Source organism: Mustela putorius, unplaced genomic scaffold (genome assembly GCF_011764305.1).
Source record: "Mustela putorius furo isolate JIRA1106 unplaced genomic scaffold, ASM1176430v1.1 tig00000127_pilon_pilon_pilon, whole genome shotgun sequence".
Taxonomy (NCBI): Eukaryota; Metazoa; Chordata; class Mammalia; order Carnivora; family Mustelidae; genus Mustela; species Mustela putorius.
The window spans coordinates 5,680,711-5,691,038 of record NW_025421288.1 but is presented as its reverse complement, the minus strand read 5'-3'; the positions used below and the strand labels follow the sequence as shown (position 1 = coordinate 5,691,038).

Genomic DNA, 10,328 nt, shown 5'->3' with positions numbered 1-10,328 from the left:
AAGAAATTAAAAAAATGCATATGGGTTTTCCTCATGTCTTAAAAATGATAATCTTGTCTGGCCTGATGACATTAAGGTTGTCCCATGCTTATCTTTAAATATCACACTTAAATACTGAATGGACCCTTTCCAGTTTTTCTTGCTCAGAAAGTACTGGTTTCTGTTAGTTCTTGACCACCATGGCTCATCCATTTTCAGTCAACTTTGTGTTGTTCTGCCATTTCCCCAAACATGGAGATATTATTTGGAACCCTTCTGTCCCATAATGGTGGTGATTGTGTTCATCCAGATTTTGATCTTTTTATGAATTTATGCAGTTATTTGTATATAAACTTATTATATAATTAGAAAAAAATTCTAGTTCTAAGCATACGTGTGTGTGTGTGTGCGCGCGCGCGTGTGTATAGTATTTGTGTATATTTTTTCTCTTAGTTTTCTAACCTGAAAGAATGGTTTATCTTTATTATGGGTTAGACTTGCTCCCTCAGAATGGAATATATCAAATATTATAGCCCATTGTCTTTACCTCTTTTCCAGATTCTTTTACTAATGATATATAAAAAATATGAAATTCCTAATCTTATTGTCAATATGGGTTTATGTCAGAAAGTCTAAAAAGTCATAGGAAACCTAAATCTAAAGGTAACTTGAGACTCATCTGATTCAACCCTCCCATTTTTCAGTTGAGAAAATGAGAATCTGGAGAGGTGCAGTCATTTTTCCACAGTACCAGAGAGTCAGGAATGGAGCTGAGGACAAACCCAGATTACTGACTCCCAGTCATTCTGTACTCCATTAGACAGACCCTCTTCTAATCAGCAAGGTGTATAGCATACAGATTTTAAATAGGGTGAAGAGATTATCATGGGAAGACTTCCTCCAAGAAGAAGGCATAGCAGGTGAATGTGATGTTAACTTGGTGTTAATTGTTTAAATGATCTTCCAGGAAATATCCACTCATATACTAACAAATACAATCTAACTGATCACAGGATTGTTTCTTTCCTTTATGCAGGAAGTAGGTCTATGGTTGTAGGAAGGAACAACACTATTGTGACAAAATTCATCCTCTTGGGATTTTCAGACCATCCTCAAATGAAGCTTTTCCTTTTTCTGTTATTTTTGGGGATTTATCTCCTGACCCTAGCCTGGAACCTGAGTCTCATTGCCCTCATCAGGATGGACTCCCATCTGCACACACCCATGTACTTCTTCCTCAGTAACCTATCCTTCCTAGATATCTGCTATGTGTCCTCCACAACTCCCAAGATGCTCTCTGACATTATCACAGGGAAGAAAACCATTTCCTTTGTTGGCTGTGCCACACAGTACTTTGTGTTTTGTGGGATGGGGCTGACTGAATGCTTTCTTTTGGCAGCCATGGCATATGACCGCTATGCTGCAATCTGTAACCCATTGCTCTACACAGCCCTAATTTCCCATACACTTTGTTTAAAGATGGTGGCTGGGGCCTATGTGGGTGGATTCCTCAGTTCTTTGATTGAAACATACTCCGTTTACCAGCATGATTTCTGTGGGCCCAACACGATTGACCACTTCTTCTGTGACCTTCCTCCAGTTCTGGTTCTGTCATGCTCTGATACCTTTACCAGTCAGGTGGTGAATTTTGTTGTGGGTGTTGTTGTTGGAATGGTGTCTGTCCTTGTGATCCTCATCTCTTATGGTTACATTGTTGCTGCTGTCCTGAAGATGAACTCAGCTAAAGGTAGGACCAAAGCCTTCAGCACCTGTGCCTCTCACCTGACTGCTGTGACCCTTTTCTATGGTTCTGGCCTCTTCATGTACATGCGACCCAGTTCTAGCTACTCCCTAAACCGGGATAAGTTGGTGTCCATATTCTATGCTCTGGTAATCCCTATGGTGAATCCTATCATCTACAGTCTTAGGAATAAGGAGATTAAAAATGCCATAAGAAAGTTGTGCAGAAGGAACATGTGCTTTCTCATGTGCCTTTGTTTTTCTGACTGTAAGCTAATGTTTACAAAGAGGCTGTGAGCTGGGTCAATTGTGCAGCTTTTCATGTAGCTTTGGACTAGTTGATTTACATAGTGGTTTGTGTTAACTAGATTTCCCCCCACTTTCCAATATTTCCTTAATTAGTTTACCTATTGGTTATCAGAAAACATTTGGCTATTATTGTTTTCTAGCATTGCATATACTGAGATTATAAATACTCAATTTAGCAGAAAGATTCATATGAAAAAGAATGAACAACCAAAAATATCAAAACAGAGTTTGTGTCTATAGGAGGAAAAGTGTTGGAAAAAAAATTAGTCTAGCATTCAGGATGGTGATTTTTAATGTAGCATGAGGATATACAGCATAATAACCCAAGGAGGGAGACGCTTTTTCTAAAAACAGTTGCCTTACCCTGTAATGAAATTTAACATGCTTCCTTTATGGCATGTGAGCACCACAAGGCAGACAAGGTCTCTTGTTTGAGAATCCAGCTATTGTGAGCCACTGGGAGTGAAGAGGGAATAGAACTGATTTTTTAAATGTGTTAGGATAGGAAAGAGTTAAGAAACCTCTGATTAGAGCGTTAATGACTGAACAACCTCATGGCTAATTCAATCAGCTATACAAAAAGTAGTCACTATAATGATTTAAATAAAGCCAGGGATTTGTCATTTCAGTCTGAAGTAACTGCTTTCCAGCCAACACTCAAAGTTTCTTAGGAATCTATAGAAGAGGAGCATACTGTCATTTGGGAAAAAGGTTCTAGGTTTTCACAAGTTTTATGATAAGTTTTAGGATGGGACTTAGCTTAGGAATTGAAGAGAGTGATTTTTCTCTTTCATATTATCTCAGAACTTGTTATGTGTCCTTGAACCAGCAGTAGTCAACTGGTATACATTTATTCAGCTGTGCCAGTTCTCAGTTGGCCATAAATGAAAAGGAAGTATCTGCCTGTATGTCCTTGGAGAAGTTACTTGGGCTTTGTGTGTCTTAGTTCCTTATCTGCAAAATAGGAATAATAACAGTAATTGTCTCATAGGCTTATTGTGATGAATTAAATGACTCAGTATATACAAGCACTTAGAATAGTGCTGGTTGATAGCAAATGCTTAGGTGAGCATTATTATTATTGTTGTTCTGTAATAATATTTATTTATCACCATTTTTAAAAAAGATTTTATTTATTTATTTGACAGAGAGAAGTCACAAGTAGATGGAGAGGCAGGCAGAGAGAGAGGAAGGGAAGCAGGCTCCCTGCTGAGCAGAGAGCCCAATGTGGGACTTGATCCCAAGACCCTGAGATCATGACCTGAGCCAAAGGCAGCGGCTTAACCCACCCAGGTGCCCCTATTTATCACCATTTGAGCCAAAGAAATAGAAGCCATTTTCTTAGTTTGTTAAAAAAAATGTGATCTTCACAATAGCTTTGATGCACTGGAAAGTGGGACAGTGGAGACTAGAGTGAAAATTGTTTGGGTATTTGTTAAGTATTCTTAAGTCATCAGACCTGGAATTATTACTCTCATGTCCACCACTTTATAGGTAGGTCACCTTATGCAAGTTACTTACACGCTCTGTTTTTCTCATCTGTACAGTGAGAATAATAATTGCATCTACCCCACGGAATTGATACAAAAACTAAGTGAGAATGCATGAAAAGGGCTTAACTTAGTGCCTGGTATATGGTAATACTTAATAAATGTTAGCTTATATTATTAATCAATTTTGTATAAATCAAGAGAATTTCAGGCTAATGTGCTAAGAAGAGGCAAATTAGATAGCTTTGGGATATCTACTTAGACTGGAACATAATAGTCTCAGTAAAAAGGCATGCCTGTACATCTCATGTCTGCTGCTTCTTCTACATGTAGGAAGCAGTCATTAGAAAAATAGAACTCAAGTTCATAGAGGTGGCCACACATGGGAATGCTACCATTGTGCCAACTCTATCAGCCACGTGGTCATCTTGCCTTTCCTTATATCCAGTTTTCCCCTCCACCTTTTCTTATCTATACTCTAGGTTAATGAAGTCTTCTCTTACAATTTACCTTTGGTAGCTAATCTTAAATTCTCCTAATGCCCAAGTCATTGGAACAAAACAAACAGACAAACAAAGGAAAATATGCCTCGTGCTTTGGACTTACATGGAGCTGTCACTGGTCTATAATCATCTCTAAATTTTTTTGAACAAAGATTCTGAATATAAGATCTTTAGAAAAATCTCTCTTGTTCAGCCACATACATGTTCACTGCTAATGGAAATTTTCTTCTTGCATTGAGAAGATATAATGTACTTTTGCAGTTTTCCCAAGTGCCAAAGAGAAAATAATGATCATTAATAATTGTTAAATATAGCACACAATGTGGGGTTTGGTCGTGGGACTTGAATAAGGCAAAAATGATCTGGGGTTTATAGTAAGCCACATGTTAAATAAAACTTCCTAAATAAGTGCATTTATTATGGGGCATATAAATAGACATATATTAAACAATATATTTGGCACTAAAAGAATCAGGCATTTTATAGTTCTTTGAAGCAAGACAAGGTACAGCTGTCTAGGAGAGGTGGGCAGTTAGCCAGCTCAAGATGAATTCCCTTTAGTAAAATTAGCATTATTCAGAGTGTGTCACTCATCTTTGCAACTTCCGAAGACTTTTTTCAGATGGACTTGAATTACCAAACTCAGAATAGCTAACTGCATAAGCCAGATGCCATTTTTAGTTTTCATGGAAGAACAAAACTGCCAAGCTTGTACTTGAGCTAGTGGCACAATTCTTTGACTTGATGAGGAAGTCGCGTATAAAAACAAATTAAAATTGAAAGTCTGTTTGGAGAGAAAGTGGGTAATGTGTGTCAGTGCCTGGTGTGCCCAACTACAGAGTTCAGACAGGCTGAGAGGCCCTGGGCCAGGGCACTGACAATTTCTCTCCCAAAGTATTTATATTCCTCTCTTCTAAGTGACCATCTTCCCATATAATCACTATATTAAAAAAATAACCATATCCACAGACCAGTTAATAGATTTTCCACCTTTGGTTATAGGAAATATTTGTCTCTAAAATGCCTCTATTACATATTTTATTTATTATTATATGATTTTGTGGCTTGGTTTTTAGAGTTTTCAGAAACCTGGTTATTGTCGCTATGTACCACCTACATTCCCCTAATTTTGGGGTAGGTATAAATGATTACTCTCTCATTTACTCACTCATTCACACACTCGGGAATTAGTGACTGATACATTAAATGGGTTCTGATGAGAATTTAAACTTTTTTCCTTAAAGATCAACAGTTTCATGCTTCTAGTCATAAACCTAGAGAAACCCAGAGCTTGACTATTCTGTGATCATCCACGTAAATAAGGAAACACTTGCAATTCACTTCCTTGTGTCCAGATAACGGACTTGGATCTCTCTGATCTACAACTGATCTGGGAGAGCCTAAATGTCTTGCATATACAAAGATATACCATGTATTCCAGCATTATCCCATCAGCTTGATCTATGGCTACCTTCCTTGAATTCTTGTTCGGTCTCCCTGTCTGTAAGACCTCCTAAATAACTGGGGGAGATAAACCGACTGTTTTATGTAACCTTTGCTGCTTTTATTCCATTGTCACTCTTCTCATGCTTTCCTTTCCCCTTCTAATGCTGACCAAGATCATCTATGTGCAATATGGCTAGGGATGAGATTCCCCACCTCCCTACAAGTAAAGAAATAGCCTTAGCAGGCTCCTGTAATCTTGGAGGATACAAGTTGTATTGTATCAAATGGATGTGGCAGCATCTCTCTTTGGTTTTGCCAAACTGGATGAAAGACAGACAAACTTCACACTTCGCTGAGACCACACTCTAGAACTAGAAAGGCATTTTGGACCCAGGGAGACCCCATAGAGGAACAGGCTTCATCTCTCTCTCAAAACTATTTTTTTTTTTCTGAAATAGAGTCATTGTGTTATATTGGACTTAAATGTCAACATAAATAGAATACTGAAATATGTAAAGTATTTCATTGATACTGTATGAAATATTCTTGTTCAAATAAAACCTCTTTCTTGTGCAGACGAAGGCTGTGTGATTTCATCTTAAGAAATGTTTAAGGAACAAAATTATTGATGTACATGGACCAGAGGGAGGAAAGTCCCTGTATTAGACATTCACTGAGACTCATAGTTCATTTTCTGACAACCCAAAGCTAAGGAAGTAGCCTGGTAGGAATCATCTCACCCTTCAACTTGATGCTCATTCTAGAATACAGAGATAAGGTCTGAGGCTGAGCTGCAGGAAGGAGTGGTCCATAAACTTTAAAAAAAGAGGTGAGTTCTGAGAAATCCCACATCTCAGGGAACCTAACTGTCCAATCTTTCCTTTACTCATTTCATGAATCCTGTTACAGACAGTTTTTATAATTTGCTGTATTATCTGTACCGTCTGTTAGATGTCACTTTTTTCATTGCAGTCCCTCTTTATACCAGAAGGTAAACCAGAAGGTTTAACACTTTTGGTGATTGTGGTTTTCAGATCTCTGAAGGCTCTAGAATTGTTTTTCATATACTTGCCATCTCTGGCAGTTTTTCAACAGAAGGCCATACATGAGATTTTCCTGTGTTATCCAGTTAACTGTCTTTGATGAAGACACTAGACTTTTTTTTTTTAAAAAGATTTTATTTATTTGAGAGAGAGAGAGCAAGCAGGGGGAGGGAGAAGGACAAGTAGACTCCACTGAGTGGAGCCTGATGCAGGGCTCAGTCTCAGGACTCTGAGGTCATGACCTGAGCCTAAATCAAGAGTCATATACTCAACCTACTGAGCCACCCAGGTGCCCTGATTTGATATACTTATATATTATGATATAATGGTCATTGTAGCAGACTTAGCACCTCTATCATGTCACATAATTATCATTTCTTATTTGTGGTTGGAATAATTTTAGATCTAGTCTCTTAGCAAGTTTGATGATTATAATACAGTATTATTATCTATGTTCATTAGATCTTTACATGACATCATTACATCGCCTATATTGCATTACATCTCTCAGACTTATTTACCACTAGTTGCAAGTTTTTACTCTGTTTTTGAGTTAAGCTTTTTTAGATTCCATACATGTTACATAGTTTTTGTCTTTCTCTGTCTGACTTATCTCAATATAACTTCCTCAAGGGCCATCCGTTTCATCTAAAGTGGCAAGATTTCATTCTTTCTCATGGCTAAATAATATTCCCGTGTGTGTGTGTGTGTGTGTGTGTGTGTGAGAGAGAGAGAGAGAGAGAGAGAGAAATACATCACATTTTATCTATTCAGGTTATTTCCGTATCTTGGCTATTGTAAATAACACTACAATAAACATGGGAATGCAGATATCTCTTTGATACCCTGTTTTCATTTCCTTTGGGTGTATATCTAGTAGTGGAATTACTGGAACTGTATGATATTTCTATTTTTAATTTTCTGAGAAAACTCCATGCTGTTTTCCATATACATTCCCACCAGTAGTGCAAGAGGGTTATCCTCACCTACACTGGTTATCTCTTGTCTTCTTGATGGTGGCCATTCTAACAGATGGGTAGTGAGAGCTCATTATGGCTTTTCCCTAATGATTAGTGAGGTCGAGCATCTTTTCATGGAGCTGTTAGCCATTTGGCTATTTTCAGCATGTGCCGTTAAACTGAGTTTGACAGTGTCCTTTCTCTACCACCACACGGTAAACTTTCACTTGCAAGAGACCTTAGAAGGTAGCAAGAGTAGAAAGAGGAGGAATCTCAATTCAGTAAATATTCAATTCAGTAAATATTTAGTAAATATTTCTGTGACTTTGTGTACCCACTTGGGTTCAAAGGAGCTGGGGAACGAATGCTCCCTTCTCACACCCTGCCATCTTGGCTTCCATCATTTATATTATCAGGACCCTCAGTGTTCCAATATGTGAATAATGCCTGGCCCATTGTATACACTTAATATTTGTCAGAAGAATTAACCTAAACACTAAACAAAGTTAGTGTTTTGATTCTTTGTCTCCCCCCCCCCCCCCCCCCCGTGCCATTGCATTTTATTCCCTTTGGGAGTCTTACCACACTGCAATTTGGGAGTGACATTCCTAGACTACGCAAGGACTTCAAATTTGGCCTAACTCAAGATGGTGTGAGGGGATTTCTACTTTGCCCTTAAAGTGGCACCTTCATATGGTCACAGCCTGTACTTTGACTTCTGGCCAGTCTGACTGCATTTCAACTGTGCCTTTTTTTATTCTTAAGGTGACACCACATTAAATCTTCTTAGCCCACACTTTCGAACCCCAGTCATTGCAGCAGGCATGTCCCGGAGCTGTGGGCATCCTCGCTCGCCACGTCCCCAGGCTCTCAGGTGGCCCAGGAAGGAGGGCACCACCCGGCCAGTCACATGCAAGTGCTGAGGTGGTCTGCTGCGTGCCAGGCGGTATCCCGGGCCTCGACTTCCTGGCCTGCGGCGTCACTCCTGAACCGCGGAGCCCAGTGCCGCTCGGGTACATCACGAGGACGTTGCTCTTCCCAGTTCACTAGGTACACCCTCTTTTTCCAAGTCAGTTTCTGTACGCCTTCCGGGGTGACCCCAGCCCTAGGGAGCTGCAGCACATCGTACATACGAAGTCTCCCCTTCGCGGCTGTCGCAACTCACCTTGGCATATGCAGTGCTCCTTGCACATGATGAGCCCCATGAAGTCGGACAGTGTGTGAAGCGCATGCGCATCGAGTTGGACATGCGCAGTGGCTTCCCCGACGTGGGGCTGGTCAAGGCACGCGAGGGTGTTCCAGCTTGGTAGGCTTGGCCTGGGGATCAGCTACAGGATCCAGGGAGGGCTTTGTCCTTGTCCTTGCCTTCTCGGGCATCATCTGGGCCATTCCTGGGGCAATCTTGGGCGTGAGGGGTTGTGGGACCCTCCACGAGGGGCTCCCCACTGCTTCTCTAGGCCTTCATCTGCCCGGCCCTGGAGGGAAGTGTTCTCCAGCATTGCCTTCTGGGGTGACGACAGACCCAGGCAGGTCCGTGGAGAGTCACTGCCACTACCTAAGTGCTACACAGCATCTTCCTCTTCCATCTTCCTCTTCCATTTTTCCTCTGCACCAATATTTTGGTTCCTAAGACCAAGTTGTTACTTAGCACTGTAAGTCAAGAACTTACATTCAGCAAAGTTCCTGAAAGTATTTTACAAACAGTAATAGGAATCATAGATGTGGCAGGTAAGTTCTCTGTAGAGTGCTTTTAAGGGAAATATGGTTATATGACTATTTAATTTTTAGGCTGTACTACATGGTAACAACATATCTTTACTTTTTTGTTTTTAAAAGAATTGGTCTCATAGTGAATTGAAATTGTGATTTGGAGGGTCTTGTTTTGCAGATCAGTTAAAATATAGTGAAATAATTTATTTTGGATGCTATATGTGAAATACAGAATATCTGTTTTTCAGTCAACTCTGACTTATTGTAATTTAATTTTTAAATTATGGTCTAATTTTAGTTTTGTAATGAAAGCAAAATGTGATTTTATCATATCATATCTATACATATATATTTATAGATACTTTTTACTCAGATGTAAGGCCTTAAACATTAAAAAATGTGGTTGTAACAGTAGGTTGTAGCCATTAGTAAAATAACAGTATAAGCTAGTTACCTTTTTATGAGTAGAGATGCAGAATAGAAATCAGGATAGAAATGAATATGATTAAAAATATGTAAACATATAAACAAAAATTTTCATTTCAAAGGTAATAAAAGGAAATTAAAAGTTTTTTTTAACTTGATGAAATATCTATCAGTTAATAACAGTTAAATAGCAATGAAATATCAGTTTAAAAAACTGTTAAAATGGGGGAGGAGTCAAGATGGCGGAGAAGTAGCAGGCTGAGACTACTTCAGCTAGCTGGAGATCAGCTAGATAGCTTATCTAAAGATTGCAAACACCTGAAAATCCATCAGCAGCTCGAAGAGAAGAACAGCAATTCAGGAAACAGAAAAACAACCACTTTCTGAAAGGTAGGACCGGCGGAGAAGTGAATCCAAAGCGATGGGAAGATAGACCCCGGGGGGAGGGGCCGGCTCCCGGCAAGCGGTGGAGCAACGGTGCACAAAATCAGGACTTTTAAAAGTCTGTTCCGCTGAGGGACATCGCTCCAGAGGCTACCCAGGGTGAAGCCCACGCAGGGTCGGCCTCAGGTTCCGCAGGGTCACAGAAGGATTGGGGGTGTCTGAGTGTCGCAGAGCTTGTGGGTATTGGAACGGAAAAGCTGGCTACAGAGACAGAGCGGACAGTAAGCTCACAGCTCGGTGTTACCTTGAACCGGTTGCAGGCTCGGTGAGCTTGGAGCG

General features: G+C 39.8%; 1 protein-coding gene across 1 annotated transcript; it reads left to right on the top strand.

Moving 5' to 3' along the window:
* Positions 1-1,026: 1,026 nt before the first annotated feature.
* On the top strand, positions 1,027-8,779 carry LOC101690909 (olfactory receptor 5A2). Its single transcript, XM_013044540.2, has 3 exons — positions 1,027-1,987; positions 8,260-8,471; positions 8,579-8,779. Exons 1-3 carry the CDS (start codon positions 1,027-1,029, stop codon positions 8,777-8,779), a joined length of 1,374 nt encoding a protein of 457 aa, XP_012899994.2.
* The last annotated feature ends 1,549 nt before the right edge of the window (positions 8,780-10,328 follow it).

What these genes read in the sequence shown, in the direction of transcription:
- LOC101690909 (XM_013044540.2), top strand. Translation starts at nt 1,027, where the DNA reads ATGGTTGTAGGAAGGAACAACACTATTGTGACAAAATTCATCCTCTTG. An exon ending in GTGCCTTTGTTTTTCTGACT is followed by an intron (nt 1,988 to 8,259) that starts GTAAGCTAATGT and finishes AAATCTTCTTAG; the next exon opens with CCCACACTTTCGAACCCCAG. An exon ending in CTCCTGAACCGCGGAGCCCA is followed by an intron (nt 8,472 to 8,578) that starts GTGCCGCTCGGG and finishes CCCCAGCCCTAG; the next exon opens with GGAGCTGCAGCACATCGTAC.